Source organism: Amblyraja radiata, chromosome 5 (assembly GCF_010909765.2).
Source record: "Amblyraja radiata isolate CabotCenter1 chromosome 5, sAmbRad1.1.pri, whole genome shotgun sequence".
Classification (NCBI taxonomy): Eukaryota; Metazoa; Chordata; class Chondrichthyes; order Rajiformes; family Rajidae; genus Amblyraja; species Amblyraja radiata.
This window is the reverse complement of record NC_045960.1, coordinates 23,478,883-23,501,559: the sequence shown is the minus strand read 5'-3', so window position 1 is coordinate 23,501,559 and position 22,677 is coordinate 23,478,883. Positions and strand designations below refer to the sequence as shown.

The 22,677-nt window shown below is 43.5% G+C and overlaps 1 protein-coding gene across 13 annotated transcripts in view; it reads right to left on the bottom strand.

Annotated features, from left to right (window-relative positions):
- The window catches only part of LOC116973092 (regulating synaptic membrane exocytosis protein 1-like), a 408,478-nt gene that overhangs the window by 142,121 nt on the left and 243,680 nt on the right, over window positions 1–22,677 (bottom strand). For all 13 annotated transcript variants that reach the window (XM_033020788.1, XM_033020775.1, XM_033020780.1 and 10 more), the window contains 3 exons: window positions 16,248–16,576; window positions 8,746–9,614; window positions 120–187 (listed from right to left, as the gene is read on the bottom strand). In XM_033020788.1, the coding sequence (XP_032876679.1) occupies window positions 120–187; window positions 8,746–9,614; window positions 16,248–16,576 (1,266 nt within the window). The remainder of the gene's footprint in view (window positions 1–119; window positions 188–8,745; window positions 9,615–16,247; window positions 16,577–22,677) is intronic.

Here is a 22,677-nt window from a genome sequence, read left to right as displayed (position 1 = left end):
AGACGGGATACTTGCAGTGAAGCTATCGCAGCATACAAGACCATGAGGGGTCCTGGATAGTGAACATTCGTGGTCTTTTTACCAGTGTTATGAAGAGTAAAAATCCGATGTGAACTTACCGAGCTGATTGGCGAGGTCTCGCTGCCATGCCACGTAACGGGATCCAACCAATAGTAATCTAGATCACCTGGCGAGATGAAAGAGCACAATTATAAATCATAATAGCTTCTGACAAATAATTAATGCTGTTTGGGTGAGATGGTGCATAATAATCATAATTCTAAATAACTTTTCTTTTTACCTAATATTTCTTCTTACTTAAAATTCCATTCTTTATTAGTCATCCCATTTCCAATCTGATCTACACTTTTCCTATACAGGTGCCTGTCCAAATGCCTTTTAAACATAGTAATTGTATGGCCCTACCTCCTCCTCTCGCAGCTCTTTCCAAATGACCACTACCCTGTGTGATAAATGTACCCAATGAATCTCCTCACATTTTTCCATTCTCACCTTGAACCTGTGGCCTCTAGTTCTAGACTCCCCTGTCCTTGGAAAACAAAGTCAAACTATCTATGCCCCTTGTCATTTTATAATCCCCTGAAGGGTCACCTTTTAGCCCTCCTTTGTTGCAGTGGGATTAATCAAAGTCCCGATTGGTCTGAAGGGTCCTGACCTGAAATGCCATCTGTCCATTTCTCTCCATAGACGCTGCCTGACCCGCTGAGTTTCTCCAGACGTTGTTTTTTGTAGTCTATCCAATCGCTCATTATAACTACAGCCCTCCATTCCAACCAATCTTCTGGTGAATCTCTACGGCACTCTGCCATTCCTACCACATCCTTCCTGTTGTGTAGTAACCAGAAATGTACACAATATTCTAAGTAGCCAATGTTTTGTATAGTTGCAATATGATGTCCCAACTAATACACACAATGCCTTGGCCTGTGAAGAGAAGTGTACAAAATGTCCCTTTCCATTATCTTCATCACCTGTGTCTCTACTTTCAAGGAGCTATGGATTTGCACCCAGAGGTCTCTTTGTACATATACAGTCCTAAGATCCCTGCCATTTGCTGTTTATGTTCTACCAGCATTTGACCTCCCAAAGAGTGTTACCTCACATTTGTTTGGATTTAAGTCTATCTGCCACTGCCTTGCCAACTTTCCAGTTGATCTATGTCCCACTGCATCTTTAGATAACCTTCATCATTATCCATGACTTCACTAAGTTGTGTCATCTGCAAACTTATGATTCATACCTCCTATATTCTTAGTTTTGTTTCACTTTGCACATTGCCTGACCTGTAAGGAATTTAAAGTTTTCTCATCTTCATTAAAAATTGCACAACTGCTGTGTTTTTATTTCCATTTCCAGCACTATGAGTAGTCCTATCTCTAACCTTTCTGCACAGTCTCCGCAGACATACCAGCTGTGATTAACAAGTCTTTACTGCCGTGTTTCAGTTCACACCACTGCATTTGCATTACAGTCTCTCTTCATGTGAACCCTATCATATACAGTATCTTCCCAATTGTTCCCGCCCTTCTTGCTTTCTTTTTTTTCCATTTGAAATTGATAACTCTGTTCCTTTTTCCACAGATGCTGCCTGACATGCCAGATATTTTAAGTGTTTTCTGTTTTCATTTCAAGCAATTTGTTTTGTTTCAGATTTCCAGCTGCTGGAGTGTATTACTTTAAAAAAAATGCTATTGCATTATTGCAATCATTGTCCGAGAGGCAGACAGGAGATTCTGTGGTGGCAGACGAGATGCGCGGATGGTCTGTTGCATCCATGGTGCCAGGGTTCAAGATGTCAGGAGCCGAATTCCGAACATCCTCGAGAGAGAGAAGGTGAACAGCCGGCAGTAGTTGTGCACTAGGCACTAATGACATCGAGAAGAAGAGGAAGGAGGTTCTCCAACATGAGTTCAGAGAGTTGGGAAGAAGACTGAAAGGCCGGACTTCTAGGGTGGTTATCTATGCATTGCTTCCAGTACCTCGTGCTAGTGAGGGCAGGAACAGGGATATAGGGGATCTGAATGTGTGGCTGAGGGGCTGGAGCAGGGAGCAAGGATTTAGATTTATAGACCACTGGGATCTCTTCTGTGGTAGGGGTGACCTGTACAAAAGGGACGGGTTACACCTTAACTGGAGGGGGACCGACATTCTTGCAGGCAGTTATGCTAGGGCTACATCTGTGGGTTTAAACTAAATAGTGGGGGGGATGGATTGACATATTGGGAGTATAAAGATGGAGTTGAAGGTAAAGAGGCTGCAGGAAAAATTACAAAAGATTCTCAAATTAAAGGGAAGGAAAGCTCGAGAATGGATAAGAGAGTAAGGTCAGGGCCAATTGCGAGTGGTTCGAGGGGAGAAGTGAATACGGTGGTCAAAGTGCTGTATATGAATGCGCGAAGTATAAGGAATAAAGTGGATGAGCTTGAGGCTCAGTTAGATACTGGCAAGTATGATGTTGTGGGAATTACAGAGACATGGCTGCAAGAGGGCCAGGGTTGGGAACTGAATATTAAAGGGAATACCTCCTATCAAAAAGACAGACAGGTGGGCAGAGGGGATGGGGTTGCCCTGTTGGTGAGTAATAAAATTCAGTCCCTTGCAAGGGGTGACATTGAAACAGGAGATATGGAGTCAGTATGGATAGAACTAAGGAATTGTAAAGGGACTGTCCCATCAGCATGCGATTGCATGCGTCTAGCGCGACCAAACGGAAATTCGCAGTAAGTACGCGGTAAGTACGTGCAAAGTTCGCGTGATGTAATTTACGTTAAACTCACCAATCAGTTGGGCAGGAGGCGGGCCGACTGAATTTGGACGCCGTACGACACCGGGCGGTGACGTCATCGTGCAACGCCACACGCTAGGCGTACGCCGTCAAGACGCTGCGTATGACGTCAGGACGCTGCGTACGGCGTCGAGACGCTGCGTACACCCGTCGAGACATTGCATACGGCCTCAATGCGGCTGCGGGCCAACAGGCCGTTGTCGCGCGGGATTTTCGGACAGTGCAAGATTTTTGGAGCCCCGCACGATGTCGTGACCAGCCCCGCACAGCTCCATGCGCCTCCGCCGATCGAAGTGGGACCGGACCCGCGAGGCCGTAAGCCTCAAGCAACCATGTTTGGTCGCGCTAGACGCATGCAATCGCATGCTGGTGGGACAGGCGCTTAAGGGTAAAAAGACCCTAATGGGACTAATCTACAGGCCCCCAAACAGTAGCCTGGACATAGGACACAAGTTGAATCAGGAGTTAAAATTGGCATGTAGTAAAAGTAATGCTGTGGTTGTTATGGGAGATTTCAACATGCAGGTAGACTGGGAAAATCAGGTTTGTACTGGACTCCAAGAAAGGGAGTTTGTAGAGTGCCTCTGTGATGGATTCTTAGAGCAGCTTGTATTGGAGCCTACCAGGGAGAAGGCAATTCTGGATTTAGTGTTATGAAATGAACCAGATTTGATAAAGGACCTCGAGGTTAATGAGCCATTAGAAGACAGTGACCATAACATGGTCAGGTTTAATCTACAATTGGAGAAGGAGAAGAGTAGATCGGAGGTGTCAGTTTTGCAGTTGAATAAAGAGGACTATGGGGCCATGAGGGAGGAGCTGGCCAAAGTTGACTGGAAAGATACACTAGCAGGGATGACAGTGGAACAAAAATGACAGGTGTTTCTAGGAATAATACAGAAGGTGCAGGATCAGTTCATTCCTAGGAAGGAAGAAGAAAGATTCTAAGGGGAGAAAGGGACGACCATGGCTGAAAAGAAACGTCAGGGACAGTATAGAAATTAAAGCGAAGAAGTACAACGTAGCAAAGATGAGCGGGAAGCACGAGGATTGGTTAAGAACAACAGAAGATAACTAAAAAGACAATACGTGGAGAAAAGATGAAGTATGAAGGTAAGATAGCCAAGAATATAAAGCAGGATAGTAAAAGCTTCTTTAGGTATGTGAAGAGGAAAAAAAAGTTAAGATCAAAGTTGGACCCTTGAAGACCGAAAAAGGTGAATTTATTATGGGGAACAAGGAAATGGCAGATGAGTTGAACAGGTACTTTAGATCTGTCTTCACTAAGGAGGACACAAACAATGTTCCTGATATAGTAGTGGCCAGAGGATCTGGGGTGACAGAGGAACTGAAGGAAATCCACATTAGGCAGGGAATTGTGTTGGATAGACTGATGGGATTGAAGGCTGATAAATCCCCAGGGCCTGATGGTCTGCATCCCAGGGTGCTTAAGGAAGTGGCTCTAGAAATTGTGGATGCATTGGTGATAATTTTCCAATGTTCTATAGACTCAGGATCAGTTCCTGTGGATTGGAGGGTAGCTAATGTTATCCCACTTTGTAAGAAAGGAGGGAGAGAGAAAACAGGGGATTATTGACCAGTGGTGGGGAAGATGCTGGAGTCAATTATTAAAGATGAGATAGCCGAACATTTGGATAGCAGTAACAGGATCGGTCCGAGTCAGCAAGGATTTACGAAGGGGAAATCATACTTGACTAATCTTCTGGAATTTTTTGAAGCTGTAACTATTTCACACAAGGAAAAGCCAGTTCAAAAGGCAGTTGCGTCAACATGCTTATAGGAAAGCAGTAAGATATGATTTCTGAAGAGGTCAATGTCACAGCCCACATGCATATCTGGTCATGCCTCGCCTGCTTTCGTCTCCAACTGTTTCAGTCACAGTGCATCTTAATGACTGTATATCAGGCGCGGTACTTTACTTTATGCTACTGAAGCAGTTGAGATCTCCTGTTACAATATATGAGTCTCTGAGCATTCCTTTTCACAACATAGTGACTGATAACACAGCGTATCAGTCAATCCTAACCCAGGATGAAAATCATTCAGATTTCCAACCTAAACCCCATCAGTCGCTGAGCTCTGCAAATACTGTAAGTTAATCACCATTGTGTTTCCCATCCCAGTGTAACAAGCACAGTGTTTCCCCATCCCAGTGTAACAAGCACAGTGTTTCCCCATCCCAGTGTAACAGGCACAGTGTTTCCCCATCCCAGTGTAACAGGCACAGTGTTTCCCCATCCCAGTGTAACAGGCACAGTGTTTTCCCATCCAGTGTAAAGGTACTGTGCTTTCCCATCCCAGTGTAGTAACAGTCATAACGCTCTCCCATCCTGGTGTTAGACCATCACACAAACCAACCTCCATTCCATTGACTTTATCTACACTTCACGCTGCCTAGGCAAGGCCACCAGCATAATCAATGACCAGTCTCACCCAGTCATTTCCTCTTCTCCCATCTCCCAGCGGGCAGGAGGTACAGAGGTGTAATAAAGAAAATACCGCTAGATTCAGGAACAGAGTGTGGTCGTGTCCTTCTATCGACCTTCTATGATGATTTTTGAACTATTTTATTCAGACATTTTGTGGATTTCAATGTTAAATCCTTGCACCAAATGTTGTAGAGCATGCAAATAAAAGCTTTCCACTGTACTTCGGTAAACATGACAATAATAAATTAAACTAAGCTAAAAATAGGTTATAATGCTAAGTGATTTAAATGTAGCAGATGTGAGATTGTTTTTTTCTGAGCATATACCCCGAAAAAGAAACTGGCCCGTATGCAATCCCCAACCATATCCTCAGAATCTTCGCGAACCAGCTGGCAGACATATTCACAGACATCTTTACCCTCGTACAGCTCTATTCTGAGGTTAGCACCGGTGTTAAGAAGATCACTATCATCCCGGTGCCAAAGGAAAGTAAGGTAGCGTGTCCTAACGTCCAGTGGCTCTGACATCCACCATCAGGAAGTGCTTTGAGAGGCTGGTCATGGTGCACTTTAATGCCAGCCTCCCGGATAACAATTTTCCACCCCTCGCAACAGGTCCACACCAGACACCATCTCTGTGGCCCTACACTTGTCTCTGGAATATCTAGATAACAGGGACACACACCTACGCCAGGCTCTTCTTTATTGAGTATCGCTCTGCCTTCAACACCATAATTTTAACAAAATTCATCTCCAAACTCCTGGACCTAGGAGTCAACACCCCGCTCTGCCACTGGATCCTTGCCTTCAGTCAGTGAGGAAAGGCAACAAAACACCATCCACAATGATTCTCAACATCAGTGGCCCATGTGTTCTCAGCACCTTATTATATGCCTCGACTGTGTAGCCAAATTCTGCTCTAACTCCATTTATATGTTTGCAGATGACAGCAATGTCATGGGCCGGATCTCAAACAATTATGAGACGGAGTAGAGGAAAGAGATAGAGAGTCGAGTAACATGGTGTCAAGAAAACAACCTGCCCCTTAATGTTAGCAGGAGAAAGGTGCTAGTTATTGACTTCAGGAAGCAAGGTAAAGTATGCACCACAATCAGCATCAATGGTACTGAAATGGAGATGGTCAAGAGCTTCAATTTCCTAGGCGTAAATATCACCAACAATCTGTCCTGAACCAACCACATTGAAGCCACGGCCAAAAGAGCACACCAACACCACTACTTCCTCTGGAGAGTAAGAACGTTTGGCATGCCTCCAACAACTCTTACCAATTTCAATGGATGCACCATAGAAATCTTACTATCAAGTTGCATCGCAGCCTGATTTGGGAACACCACTGCCTCGCACAAGAAATAGCACAGAGTTGTGGATGTAGCCCAGATAATCAGACAGACCAGCGTCTTCATTTACACTTCATGCAGCCAACATAATCCAGGCACATTCTCACCTCGGTCATTTGTTCTTTCCCCCTCTCCTGCCATGCAGAAGATACAAACACTTGAAAGAAAGCACGTACCACCAGATTCAGAAATAGTTACTTCCCCACCGTCATCAGCCTACTGAATGGTCCTCACATAAGCCAGGGTGTAATCCTGATCTTCCAACCTACCTCATTGTAGATGTTGGACCTACAGAATCTACTTGTAAGAAAGTACATTGACATAGTTGGGAAGCATTTGAAGAAGAAATAGTAAGAGTTGAGTACCGTCATGTTCCCTGTAAGGGTGAAAGTTAAGGATAACAAGTGCAGGGAACCCTGAGTATCAAGGGATAAAAGAGAAAAAAGGAAACATACAGCAGGTATAGAGAACTAATGATGGGAATGGGCCAAGAAGTTTCACTCAGAGATTGCTGGCCACTTGGAATGCATTGCTGGAGAGAGTGGTGGAAACAGCATCACTGACAGCATTTAAGTGGTGACTGAATGAGCACTTGAATCAAATAGGCATTGAATGTTACGGGCCTGGGAGTTAGACTGGAAGATGGGCACAAAGTGGATTGGTACCCTTTCGTCTGCTTGGACATGGTGGGCTGAATGACCTGTTTCCATGCTGTCACTGAACATTCATATCAAAGTTTATCATTCAATGAAGCAATTCAACAAAGTTTAGCAATTTATCAAACTTTATCATTTCTATCACAGTATATCAGACACAGAGCAAAACTAGAATAACTCAGCAGGTCGGGCAGCATCTGTGGAGGGAATGCATAGGCAATGTTTCGGATGATGGACCCTTCTTCAGACTGAAGAAAGGTCACGACACAAAAAGTTGCCAATCCATTCTCTCCACAGATACTGTCTGACCCACTGAGTTCCTCCAGCACTTTGTGTTTTGCTCAAGATTCCGGCATCTGCAGTTTCTTGTGTCTCCTTATCACTCAATGAATCTTGCTCTCTGCGTATCAGTGAACCGGCATGAGTCACTGAACCAGATGATATTGTGGCCAAGGATTTTAATGCGCTGAATTGAAGCTGAGGATGGCACAGTTAATAGTATTATTGCCTCGCTGCACCAGAGAACCGGGTTCACTCCACCTCAGGCACAGTCAGTGGGCCGAAAGGCCTGTTGCTAAGCGATATCTCTCTACAATTCCTTGAACCTTCCTCTCATAGTTTATAGCTCAGTCTGAAGAAGAGTTTCGGCCCGAAACGTTGCCTATTTCCTTCGCTCCATAGATGCTGCCTCACCCGCTGAGTTTCTCCAGCACTTTTGTCTACATTCTCATAGTTTATCATCAGTCAATAAATCTCTTCTCACACTATTTCAGCCAATGTGTTTCCTAACACAGCATATATCACTCACTGGGCTTTCCTATCACACTATATTGGTCACTATGTTCCTTAGCACAGAGTATCAATCACAGCGTATTCTGATCACATTATGGCTTTCATTCCACAGTATGTCTAGCAGGGTACTTTTGTGTAGCTGTTCATCACTCATTGAGCTTTCCCAAAAACAGGATTTCTAGCACTAAACCTTTCTATTACAGCACATCAGTCACTTTGTTTCCTTAGATCATGTATCCATCACTGGGTATTCCTGTCAGTCGCTGTGTATTTATAGTCTATCAGTCATTGTGCTTTTGTATCATAGTATATCGATCATTTTCCTCTCACAATACATCAATAAGTGAGCCTGCCGTAGAATAGCACTATCTGTACTTTTAAACACAGCATGTGGAATCAATTTATCAGCGTGGCCACTTTTTATTTCAACATCACTAAATCCCCACACAATTTCTGAAACCAGTTAATGAAGTATGTGTTGCAGCAAGCCCGAATGCTCTTTCTGATTATATTTATTTACTTCTTATTTTTCTCTCATATTTTCCTCTTATTTCCAATCAGAAGGTCCAGACTCTGAAATGTATAATGGATACATTCTACCTTTCCCGTCTTTCTTCATTGTCACAAAATTACATTTTATTTCAGTAAGATGTTATTTATGTATCAGAAAATGATGGTTCCTACCTTTCTCACTGACACTTTCGCTTTCTATTTCCACATCTTCACAACTGGTGTATTCTGGTGTTGATGCTCCCTCCTCCTCAGAGCTGCTTACTGATATTTGTCTTTTTTTACCAACTTTCTTCATTCTATGTGGTTTTGGTGGAGGTGGCCTGACAGATTCTGATTGGTCAGAACTAAGAGAATCATTTCTCAGCATGGTTTCACTTTTTTCCCGCTTAGTTCGAGCCACAGCAGAGCTGGGATCCAGGTGAGACTGCTTTCTGTAGGAGTCTTGGTCCTTTGCATCCAGGTGCTCAGTCGAAGCAGTGCTCCTTCCCTGTGTTGGTGGGCTGTGATTGCTCAGATGCTGCTGTCGAGAAGCTGAAAGCTGTACATCTGCATTCCTTTCACTGGGGTAGGACTTCTGCGCTTCAGTAGGGGAAAGCTGCTCTTCCTGTTGCTGTGTCCTCCTTGGTAATCTGTGCTCTGTTCCCTGGCCCTCTTCAACCGGTGTATTTGGAAGGGATGCATCACTGTGTCTCCTTTCATGTCGTGCTCTTGACACTTTAGCATGCATGCGCATCTGTTGCTCCTCGGGTAGGGATTTAGCAGGATACCGTGCTAGATTGGGATCACTCTTGTATCGGTTCTGATACTCCTCTCCATTCCATTCCATGTTCCTATCTTCCAGCTTCTCCCCTTCTAATTTTTCACCCATGTCCTGATAGTCCTGTGATCGGCCTTTCTCCAGCCGCCGGCTCTCTCGCCGCTCTTTATGTTCTCTTTCTTCGGCTGGCCTGTCAACCTGCCGAGGGGATGTCTTTGGGGTGCGTTTCCGTTCACCTTTCTGCACTTTTCCATTCTGTTCTGAAAATGAAGAATTCTTCCTCCTGCAATGATCAGTATTAACAATATATGTAAATATTTTACACCAAACCAGTAATTTGAGAATTTTTGAAACCTGTAAAATTAAGCAGATCCATTAAAGGCAAGTAAAACATGTTAATATAAATTCAGATGGTGACAACAGTCTTGAGGTCTAGTACAAATAATCCCAATATTGTCCAATTTAAATGTAGATTCCACAAAATGACGGAGAAGATTAATCCTGCCCAATTGACCATATATCTCTGGCCAGCCTTTCAATGCTTTTCAATTCAAAGTTCAAAAACACAGCATTTCTTGGACATAATGCATAAATAGAAATGAGCTGGAATTCACTCTGACTTAATTCAGAAATAGATCAGCTGTGGTCCAAGAGGTAAATCAAATACACCTTCTCTGATGAATCACAGGGCTGGATGTTGGACAAGGGTCATCAGGACTTGAATCACTGAAACCCAGAGTACCCCTTTCCACCTTGACTTCACAGAAGCTTTCAGCTTTGAAAGAGGCTCTTTGGCCCATAAAATTCATTTACTCATAAAGAGTAATCCCATAGCCTTCAAATGTTAGCAATTTGAGTGTTTGTCTAGATGTTTCTTAAACATTATGGCAGCTTTTGTCTCCACCACGCCATCAGGTAGTGCATTGCAGATCACAACTAATTTCTGTGTTAAAAGAAAATCACAGATCCCTTCAAAACCTAAATCCCATTACCCAAAACCAACATCCCCCTAGTTATATATACCACTGCTATGGGGGCAAGTTTCCAATCCTCTATCCTATCTATACCCTCATAATTTAGTATACCTCTATCAGGATATCCTTGAGCCTCCTCCCTTACAAAGAAAACAAATCCTCTCATCATAACTGAAATGTTCCATTTCAGACAACATTCAGGTGAATATTATCTGCTCCCAGTCCAGAGCAATCCCATCCTTTCTATTGCTTGGTGACCAGAATACACACTACAAAAGCTCTGGCAAAACCAATATTTTATAAAGTTATGTGCCATAACTACCCTGCTTGTACGTTTTAGTCACCTCCTCCAATGAAGACTAGTATAGGCCGCCCCGGCTTAACACACAGAAAATTGCAGGATGTTTGGGAGCTTTGGTGTACACAGGGATCTTGGAGTGCAAATCCGCAGCTCCCTGGAAGTGACAACACAAGTGGACTAAAGAAGGAATGCTTGCTTTTATTAATCGGGGCATTGGGTATAAAGTTTGTCAAATCATATTGCAGCTGTAAAAAAATTTGGCTAGGCCATATGTGGATTATTGTGTGCAGATCTAGTCACGCTCTAGGAATGATTCTGATGAGTACAGTACGTAAAGAAAAATCTTGGATTGAAAAGCCAAGTTCAGTGAAAGTGACCATGAAGATGACAAATTTTAAACCCAACAAATAACCTTAATGGAAGGATATCAGGTATCCTTAGATGGTCTTGTCTTGTGTGGTTGCAGTGCCACATCAAACTGTTTGAGTTTTGATTGATCCCTGAAGTGCACAGCAAACCATAGTTGTATCATCATTCCCGCATCATCTTCTGGGGATAGGCAATAAATGCAGCCTTGCAATGATAATCACACTTTGAAAATTAATTACACAAAAGCAAGTAGCACCTCATATCTGTAGCCTTAAAAGTGACCCTCCTATTTGCCTTGAACATTCAGATGAATGCTATATATATGCAGCTGCATTTGGCAATTAACCCAATGGGAATTCACACTGCACCTTGCAGCCCAATTTAGTATTTTATCCAGATCTGGTTGATTTACTCAGTATTACTGCATATGAATCACAGGTTTATGATGAAGGTTGGATTGGTTTTATATCTAAATGGACCTCAACATTATGTGATCCTTTGGATTCATTTAACTTGCAGTCACAAAGGCACTGACAAAAAGTGAGTAATGCTGTTCTTGAAGCTCCTTTTCCAACAACACTGTGGGACCACAATTGTTCAAGATGCCAGTTTACCATCTCCTTCTCAAAGGCAATTAGGGATGGTAACTAAATGTTGTCCTTCTTAAAACAATGGGATGTAGACATCATCCACAGGGCCACAACTCAAGCACTCCATAACTAGTGTAGTTATTGTCTAAAGTGTAGTTGCTGTTGACAGCATAGAAAAAGCACCAACGAAGAAGAAGAATTTGACAGTGGACTGGATAATCTGTGTAGGTGTTGGTGAATGATGTGAATATTATGCAACATAGTGTAATGCAGCAGAAAAAGAGTGTGCACCCACTGTATCTGTGTTGACCATGATGCCACTCTAAACTAATGCCTGTAACAATCAACAATTTCTTTCCCTCTACAGATGCTGCTCAAACCACTGATGTCCCCCAGCAGTTTGTTTTTTGATCCAACATCTGAAGTCATTATGTCTCTAAACTTTATTCTTGGATTCTCTGAAAAGCCACAAATGTATCAACATTTTGAATGAACAAAATGACAGGACCTCTATTACTCATCCAAGTGGAGAATTGCTTGGCTCATCACTCCTCGAGTGCAGAAATTATCCTTGTCTCAAATCCTAAACAGTCAATCCCTTATTCTCAAACTGCAGCCCCTCGTTATAGACTCCTTAACCATGGCAGAACAATCTACCTGCATCCAGCCTACCAAGCCCTGCAAGAATTGTGTAGGTTTCAGTGAGATCTCCTGTGATTCTTCTAATCAGCCACTTGTAGTTCCGTGCCAGTCTGAGTAAATCAACCAGATCTGGATAAAATACTAAATTGGGCTGCAAGGTGCAGTGTGAATTCCCATTAGGTTAATTACCAAATGCAGTTGCATATATATAGCATTCATCTGAATATTCAAGATGATTCTTGCAGCAAGCAAGAATTTCATTGTCCTATCTGGGACACATGACAATAAACTCTCTTGACTTGACTTGACAACAGTCTATCGCTGGAACCAGTCCAGTGAATAATTCTCAAATTCTTCATTTGCCAGAATGGAATTTGATGAACATTCTCCCAATAATTTCCAATGGCCCTCGGGCAGCAGAATGCGACTTTAAAGAGAAAGTAGGTACTTGGATCATGGTAAATTGGGGTTCCAAAACCTACAAATTACACCAAGTTGTACAAAGCAAATGACTGTGGAAAGAAAAATCACGTTGATTTTACCAATTGGCCAAAGTACCATGAAATGAAAGTGGGGAAATCAGGTCAGAACAGGAGACATGGAATCTAAAGGATGGAAATGGTAAATAATAGGACATTTGGAGGTGTCATGAGTGGTGGTGATAAAGATGAGCCTTCCAAGGAAAAGAGGTATCAAGGTGGATTTATGAGTTCAGGGCAATAGACATTACCAACATAGTAAGGCCTGTGCCACGGAAGAAGGTTAGAATCCAATGGGCCAGGATTAGACAGCCAATTAAATATAAAATTGGCTTGATGGAGGACTCAGGGGGTGGTAGTGAAGGGTTGTTTTTTTAAATTGGAGGCCTGTAACCAGTGGTGTGCCACAGGGATTGGTGCTGGGTCATCTGTTATTTTCCACATGTATGTTAACTACTCGAATGAGAATTAAGTTAGCACTCAGGAGGAGGAGCCATCTTGGTGAACGGCTGCTAGCAGCAGCCGTCCGTCTTAAATTCGTTTTTTTTTTAGTTTTTAGTGAGTCCTGTTTTTTTGTTTGTAGGGGATATGGTCTTTTAATGTGGGGGGGTAGGTGTTACTTTATTTATAGGTCCCTACCTGGTCGGTGTGGCAGCCTTTTTTCCGGGCTGCCCGTCGACCCGTCGTCGTGGCCTACCAGCGGGCTTGGAGCGCCGTTTCTTGGCGGGAACCACCCAGCACCTCGGCCTGCGTGGCGGCACTGCATTGGAGCGCTGGAGCGGAGCGGAGCGGGCGATGCCTTGCCTGGGTCGCCGCGCTGGAGCTCTGGCGAGCTGGACCGCCGTGAGCAACATCTCCGGGCTGCGGGTTTGCGGAGCGGAGAGGCGGCGTGCGTAGAGGCGGCAAGGCGGCAGTGAGGAGAGCGGTCGCCGACTTTTTCATCTGGAGCCTAGGAGCGCCAAACCGGCGCGGCCTTGTCGGCTTCGGCAGCCGCGGGCTCCAACCAAGAAGCGGCCGTTCCAAGTGGCCCAGCCGCCGAAAGGACTCTCCCGACGCCGGGGCAAGACCACCCGGTGAGAACGGCCAGGGACATCGGGCCTCCGTAGAGGCAATTGCGGTGGCCCCAATAGGCCTGACTTTGGGGTGAACAAGGGGTGGGGACTGGACATTGTGCCTTCCCCCACAGTGCTATCCACTGTGGGGGGATGATTTTTTTTGTCTAACTGTAGTCTTGTAGGTCTGTGTCCAAGATGGCTGCCGTGAAGGGAGAGTGGACGCTGGCACGAATTGGTTGCCGCTGCTCTCTCTTCACACTGTGTTTTTGATTTTCTGTTTTTGGATTGAATTCTGTTTTTAATTTGTGTCATTGTGATGTCTTTAATTACTTGTTTTACTCCGATTATATGTTTTTATTCCGATTACTATGTAAGGTGTCCTTGAGATTTTGTATGAAAGGCGCCCATTAAATATAAAATTTATTATTATTATTACTATCATTAAGTTTGCAGGTAGCACCAAAATTGGTGTGTGAATGTGTGTTAGGGTACATCAGGATCTAGACCAACTGGGAAAATGGGTACAGGGATAGAAAATGTAAATTAATTCAGACAAGTATGACATGATGCATTTTGGGAAGATGAACCAGCTCAGGAGATACACAGTGAATGGTAGGGTTATGGAGAGTGGTGTGGAACAGGGAGGAATAGGAGTACAAGGACATAGTTCTCTGAAAGTGATGACACAGTATGGCACACTTGCCTCCATTGGTTGGGGCATTGAGTACACAAGTAGGGACATCATTTTACTGATTTGGAGATTTTGGTGAGTCCACACGAGCAGTATTATAAGCAGTTCTGGTTGCCATGCTATAGAAAGGATGTGGTTAAACTAGAGAGTGTGGGAAGAAGATTCACAAGGCTGGTGCTGATACTACAGGGATGGGGCTTTAAGGATAGACTGGATAGGCTGGGACTGTTTTTACTGGAGCAGAGGAGGCTGAGGGATGACTTTATCAAGATTTATAAAGTCATGTAAGCATGGATAAGGTAAATGGCCATTCTCTTTTTAATCAAGTTAGGGGAGTCTAAAACTGGAGGGCACAGGTTTAAGCTGAGAGGGGAATGATAAAAACGGACTCAAGGGCTAACGTTTTTTACATATGTGTGGTGGGATATGGAACAAACTGCCAGAGCAAGTGGTAGAGGCAGTAACAAAAACACAATCATTTAACCTAGGAATGCATTGGATAGGAACATTTACATAGGCCAAACATAGGGAAATGGGACCAGCACATCAGCATGGATGAGTTGAGTGTATAGACCTATTTCTGTGCAGTATAACTCTTTATAGGAAGAGAAAGAACTTTAGGAGAGGAACAACAGCAAAGGGTGTCTGGGAAGAACGACTGGATAATAGGAAGAGAAAATTACTCGGTGATATGATGAACAAGCAGGAAAGCAGACTGGAATGTTGCATGCTTTGGGGATGGGGTAAGCAGACTAGAATGTTGCATGCTTTGGGGGTGGGGAAAGCAGACTAGAATGTTGCATGCTTTGGGGGTGGGGAAAGCAGACTAGAATGTTGCATGCTTTGGGGATGGGGTAAGCAGACTAGAATGTTGCATGCTTTGGGGGTGGGGTAAGATAGAACCATGGGAAATAAACCTGGGGAGGAAGTGAGGATCTGTGGTGGCAAATAGGATGAAGAAAGGTCAGTGGATTGGGGTAAGTAGTGGGATGTAAGTTGACTTTAATTTGAATCAGATCTCAGTCAGTAGATCTTACTTACAGCAGTAAAGCCTTTCATGGAGGTAATGCCTCCTAGTAGCCAATGTGGCGCCATTATTTATAACCAGCCTAAACCACAAGCTTGTTTACAATGACTGCGATAATATTTTCTCTTGTTTAAGAACTTAAATCCACCTTTATTCCAGCTCCTCGTTACCATTATCAGGATGGTTTAAAATTCTCAACATCCTCATCAATGCATTCAAATTCTTCCATGAGCTTAATTCTTTTTACAGTTTTATCAGACAGGCAGGAATTAAAAAACCTGGTGTGGGGCAACATTGGTTAATAAAAAATCATGACTGAGAAGATATCCCAAGTGAATCAAGAAATATGATATTATTAGAAAATGTGCTATATGATAGATGAAGTGCGCATTTCCCGAATGATTGCTCACAATGCCCCGCCTAGTTTTCCATGGATCCTTTTCCTGAACACTTTATACTTAGAAATATTAAGCACCCAGAACTCACTATTTCTAAGCAATTTTCCTGTTGCTATTAAATTATATTCCTATTTAGTTATGTGGTTTAACAACCATTTCACCATACTGTGCACCTACTGTATATTTCTTGTGAACCTTCTTGATCCACTGATAACTTAATATGGTACTACTTCCGCTACCAGCACCATCTAGCACTCGTCTTATTCCTTATTTCTACTTCTATATATTTAACTCGTAGAAATATTAAGCCATGATAAACCACTTCAGCTACAACACATTGCACTATGATTCAAAGTAGAACAAGGTGGGTTTTAATGCTTCTTTGATTACCTCTCTCTCGGGGGTTCGCTCCGAGATCTTAATGCAGACTGTTTCTGTTCAAAACCCATCTCTTGCCGAGCAAGTTCAGACACTCGAGTCTTGTCAGGCAGAGTAGCGTCTTGTGTCGGTACTACTGTACTTAAAGGAGTCTGGGAATGTGAGCGCTCTTGCAGTCTTGCTTTCTTTTCTCTTGGAGCATCAGAACCACCACCAGTAGCTGTGTCACTCAAGGTTCCATCCTGATTTGACGTCTGTGGTGTTCCACTTCCAATGAACCACGCTTCTGATTTTGTAAGAATTTCCTGTTGCTTACGGCATAAATTGCATACCCACATTACCTAGTCAAGATAAGAAAAGTAATTAAGTGATCAGGCCTCAGACTCTTCCAACATAGATCTTCAAAGTCTGCATGTTGATGTTTTTACATTATTTTGACTCAAGCTTTCACTTTATGCAAAGAATTCAGTTGTGTGGTTAGTTCATATTACCATTCACAAAATACCCACTCGCCCAACCTTTACAAATCACCCTGCAGCCTCAGAGTTGAGTACAGGAGCCAAGAGGTCCTTCTGCAGTAGTACAGGGCCCTAGTGAGACCACACCTGGAGTATTGTGTGCAGTTTTGGTCCCATAATTTGAGGAAGGACATTCTTGCTATTGAGGGAGTGCAGCATAGATTTACAAGGTTAATTCCCAGGATGGCGGGACTGTCATATGCTGAGGGAATGGAGTGGCTGGGCTTGTATACTCTGGAGTTTAGAAGGATGAGAAGGGATCTTATTGAAACATATAAGATTATTAAGGGTTTGGACACACTAGAGGCAGGAAACATGTTACCGATGTTGGGGGAATCCAGAACCAGGGTTAAGAATAACGTTAAGAATAAGGGGAAAGCCATTTAGAACGTAGACGAGGAAACACTTATTCTCACAGAGAGTTGTGAGTCTGTGGAATTCTCTGCCTCAGGCGGTGGAGGCCGGTTCTCCAGATACTTTCAAGAGAGAGGGCTCTTAAAGATAGTGGAGTCAGGGGATATGAGGAGAAGGCAGGAACGCAGTACTGATTGGGGATGATCAGCCATGATCACATTGAATGGCGGTGCTGGCTTTGAAGGTGCTACTCCTGCACTTATTGCCTATTGTCATAGCATCCTCATCGCAGCTCACACTGCCACCCAGCTTGGTGTCATCCGCAAACTTAGACATGTTACATTTAATTCCCTCATCTAAATCTTAATATATATTGTAAATAACTGGGGGAGACCCAGGTGACCTAGTGGATGATTTGCAAAAAGCTAGTATGCATTACTAATCAGGGAGAATGTCACAGCTGCAATCAGAGAGTATGTAATGGAGGAATTACCCAGACGGAGAATATGGGTGGAGCTCAAAAACAAAAAAGGTGCAATTCTCCTGTTGGGATCATATTATAGGTCTCCCAAAGGGGAGAGGCACATATATGTAGACTGATAATGGAATGATGTGAAAACAACAGGGGTGTCATAATGGCTGACTTTAACTTTCTCAATATTATCTGGGACTTTCTTAATGCAAGTCTTAGATGAAGTAGAGACTAAGAGGGGTCAGGCAATCTCCAGCAGTTGGCCCGCACAGATGTGGGTAGGTACATCATCCAGTCCAGATGCTTTCATAGGGTGCAACCTCATGAAGGAGCTTCTGACATTGGTCTCAGTGATGGAGATTACCAGGCCTTCAGGCGCTGTGTGGACCCAAGAAGCCACATCAGTATTCTCCCTTTCAAAGTGTGCATAGTACGCATTAACTCATTTGGGAGTGATGCCTTGCTATCACTTGAGCTGCCACTTGGTTTTGTCTTGTAGGAAGACAATTGGCAAGGTCCCTCAGGGCAGGTTAATCCAAAAGATTAAAATGCATAGGATCTACAATAATTTGGTTGGTTAGATTCAGAACTGGCTTACCCACAGAAGACAGAGGGAGTGATGGAAGGCTGTCATTCTAACTGGAGGTCAGTGCCAATGCTGTTCTACAGGGTACATTGCTGGGGCCTCTGTTATTTCTGATATATATAATTGACTTTGATGTAAACATACATGGGTTGGTTGGTAAACTTGCAGATTACATAAAAATTGGGAGAATTGCAGACAGTGAAGAAGGTTGAAAGGATACAGTGAGATATAGATCAGTTACAAATATGGGTGGAGAAATGAATGGAGTTTAATTTGAGCAGGTTTGGGGTATTGTACTTTGGGAGAACAAAGTAAGGGGGAAAGTATACAGTTAATGGCAAAACCCTTAACAGCAATGATGCATAGAGGGGTTGCGGTCCAAAGTTGTAGGGTTCCCTGAAAGTAGCAACACGCATAAATAGAATGGTAAAAAGGGTGTATTGTATATATGCGTTCCTTGATCAGAGCATTTATTACACAAGTCTGAGTCAGGAAGACATGTTACATTTTAATAAAACTTTGATTTGTCTGCTTTTGGACTATTGTGAGCAGTTGCCGCTGTCCCTGAATAAATCGGATGTGGAGGTTTTGGAGATGGTGCAGAAGAGGTTTACAGAATGTTGCCTGTATTCAAGGTTACTAGCCATTAGGAAAATTGGAAGAGGTTTATAAGATTATGAGAAGCAAATATAGGGGTTGACAGTCAGAAACATTTGGCCAAGGTGGAAATATAAATTAGTAAAGGGCATAGCTTTACGATGAGCGGGGGAAATCTAAAGCTGACAAATATACACAGAATGGAGTGATATGGATTATAGGCTGGTGGAAAGAATTAGTTTAATCTTGCATCACGTTCAGCACAGGCACCATGGAACAAAGGGTCTGTTCCTGTGCTGTATTGTTTTATGTTCCTGCTGCAGCAAGCAAGTGGAAGAAGCATACATAATATTTTTTTTAAATAAGGAAGACAAAAGGGGAAATAGACCAGTGATGAGACTACGTCTGGAGTCCTGTATATAGCATTGATCTTCTTATTTATGTGACTGCATTAGAAGCAGTTCAGAGAAGGTTTAAAAGGCTGATACCTGGAATATGAAAGCTGTCTTATAAGAAACGTGTTGTCAGGTTAAGCTTGCATCCACTGGAGTTTAAATGAATGAGGAGGTTAAGAATCAAACATGAAGATTCTGAGGGGCCTTGAAAGGGTGAATGTGAAAAGGATGTTTCCTCTTCTAGAGATTCTGGAACTGTGGGTCACTGTTTAAAATTACGGGAATGCTAATTTATCTGTCCCCTTCTCTCCTTAGAAATATATCACTGTTAGCACAAGGTGATTAAATAACCACAGCACAAATGTAAACCGTAAATGGTCCAGAACTGGAACTAAACCATCTATCATGTGAACAAACATCTCAAATCACATGTCAGCTAATTGGAAACACTCAGTAAGAGCTAAACCGTTCATCTACAATTTTACATTGGCACAACTAAAATTATTGTTGTTATCTTACCATGTCATGCATGCACTAAAGCAGCAAGATCTCTAATTTATGAGTCACATTTAATGTTCCAAGTTGATTTACAGGAACATTATCAAATAAAATGGGCACGGAAGCGCATAAGGAGATTTTAGGCAGGACAAACAAATGTTTGGTCATGAAGAGGGGAGGTGCTGCTAGGATTGTCTAAATGACGGGAAAATCATGGAGACTTTTCAGCAATCGTATTTGTGCCTCGAACAACGCCGTCCCATCTTTCATCTATTGGTCCATAGTGCTGCAGGTCACAGCATTTCAAGCACACATCCAAGTAATAGATGATGTGTTTTCACCTCTAACACCTTTTCAAGCAGCACCACGCTCCGAGTGAAAAAAAAATCATTCTGTGTCGCCTCGCTAATCCTTCAACCTTACGCCAATACCACCTGGATTTGAACTTCTCTCCTAAGGGAAATTAATCCAGTTTATGTTAGTAGACAGGTGAGATTCAGGGAAAGATGTCCAAACCCTAATCCACTTTGGCAGCAAAAATAAGGGGGCAGATTATTATCTCAATGGGGTTAGGTTAGGTAAGGGGGAGGTGCAGCGAGACCTGGGTGTCCTTGTACACCGGTCACTGAAAGTTGGCGTGCAGGTACAGCAGGCAGTGAAGAAAGCTAATGGAATGTTGGCCTTCATAACAAGAGGATTTCAGTATAGGAGTAAAGAGGTTCTTCTGCTGTTGTATAGGGCTCTGGTGAGACCACATCTGGAGTATTGTGTACAGTTTTGGTGTCCTAATTTGAGAAAGGACATCCTTGTGATGGAGGCAGTGCAGCGTAGGTTAACGAGGCTTGTATTCACTGGAGTTTAGAAGGATGAGGGGATATCTTATAGAAACATATAAAATTACTAGACTAAGTGGGACCCCCATGTTCACATGGGAGGCTCCTCCCCCGACGCCATATTCCACCTCTCCACCAATTCCAATATTGATGGCCAGTGGGGGGGGGCGGGGGGGGCGGCTTTCTGGAGCGCTGGTATGGGTGTTGTTGGCTGCAGGGACTACTGGTCTACAGAGGGCTAATATGGACATTGTGGGCCAAATGGATTATTGGGGTGGCAGCTCAGTCCCTCAAGCCTGATGTGCTGGCAGCTCACTCACGGCTGGTGGGCTGGCAGTTGACTCACAGCTATTCCTTGAAATTCAATTTCAAGCAGAGTGCAAGGCCACCAAATTCAAATCCATTTTCCTACCATTTCAAGCAAGGTGCAAGGCCACAAAATTCAAGTGCAGTTTCATACCACTTCAAGCAGGGTGCAAGGCCACCGAATTCAAGTGCAATTTCCAACTACTTCAAGCAGGGTGCAAGGCCACCAAATTCAAATGTAGTTTCATACCATTTAATGCAGGGTGCAACGACACCACATTCAAATGCAGTTTCATACCATTTCATGCAGGGTGCAAGGCCACCACATTCAAATGCAGTTTCATACAATTTCAAGCAAGATGAAACCACCATAAAATCACACAAAACACCACACTCACAGTTCAGTAGACATTCAGTGTGTTCAGTTGATTCACAGGTCAGACAGAGTTGTGGCCTCTCCCTCCCCCATCATGCAGAGACTGAGCCACACCCACACTTCCGGGTTTTATAATCCCTCCCCTTTCCACCGGAAAAGGTGTGGCCTTCATGGAGTGATTGACAGGAGAGAGATTCTCAACATTTTTTAAACACTAATAACACTGTTATTTTTCATTGATGGGAAGAATCCTCTGCACCTGTTCAGCGGAGGGGGACTGAGTAAGATGGGCAAAAATCACAGTCGTAAGTGGTAGCGTTTTACCTAAAATCAATATAGTGCAAACAGGAAGTTGTCAAGTTTAGACAAACAACCCTTTACAGTGCTTTTTCACGTCAACCCAACACCCCCCAAACAACCCTTTGCAGTGCCTTTTCACTTCAACCCAACCCCCCCCCCCCCCCCCCAAACAACCCTTTGCAGTGCCTTTTCACTTCAACCCAACCCCCCCCCCCAAACAACCCTTTGCAGTGCCTTTTCACTTCAACCCAAACCCCCCAACCCCAAACAACCCTTTGCAGTACCTTTTCACTTCAACCCAAAACCCCCCAAACAACACTTTGTAGTGCCTTTTCACTTCACTTCAACCCAACCCCCCCCCCCAACAACCCTTTGCAGTGCATTTTTACTTCAACCCAAACAACCACTTGCAGTGCATTTTTACTTCAACCCAAACAATCATTTGCAGTGCATTTTTACTTCAACCCAACCAACCATTTGCAGTGCATTTTTACTTCATCCCAACCAACCATTTGCAGTGCATTTTTACTTCAACCCAAACAACCATTTGCAGTGCATTTTTACTTCAACCCAAACAACCATTTGCAGTGCATTTTTACTTCAACCCAAACAACCATATTTTCATTTTCAAACCACATTAAGGGCACTCACAGTTTAGTAGACATGTGTTCAGTGTTATTCAGAGCTCAGAGAGACGTGACCCTCTGGCTTCCTTCATCTTGCAGAGACTGAGTGGGGCACACCACTTCCTGGTTTTATAGACCCTACCCCCTCCCGCCAGCGGGGGCAGCAGAGAGAATGATGATTTTTTTTTTTAAACCATTAATATCTCTCTGATTTTTCATCGATGGGAAAAATCCTCCAGTCCTGGAAGGCGGAGTGGGGCTCTGAGCGAGGTGGCCAAAAATGATGGCCGTAGGTGGCGGCGTTCTCTCGAAAATCACAGCACAGCGAGCCAAACGCGGTCAAGATCAGACTTTTAGTAATATAGATTAAAGGACTGGGCAAGCTAGATGCAGGAAAAGTTTTTCCCAATGTTGGGCGAGTCCAGAACCAGGGGCCACAGTCTTAGAATAAAGGGGAGGTCATTTAAGACTGAGGTGAGAAAAAACTTTTTCACCCAGAGTTGTGAATTTATGGAATTCCCTGCCACAGAGGGCAGTGAGGCCAAGTCACTGGATGGATTTAAGAGAGTTAGATAGAGCTC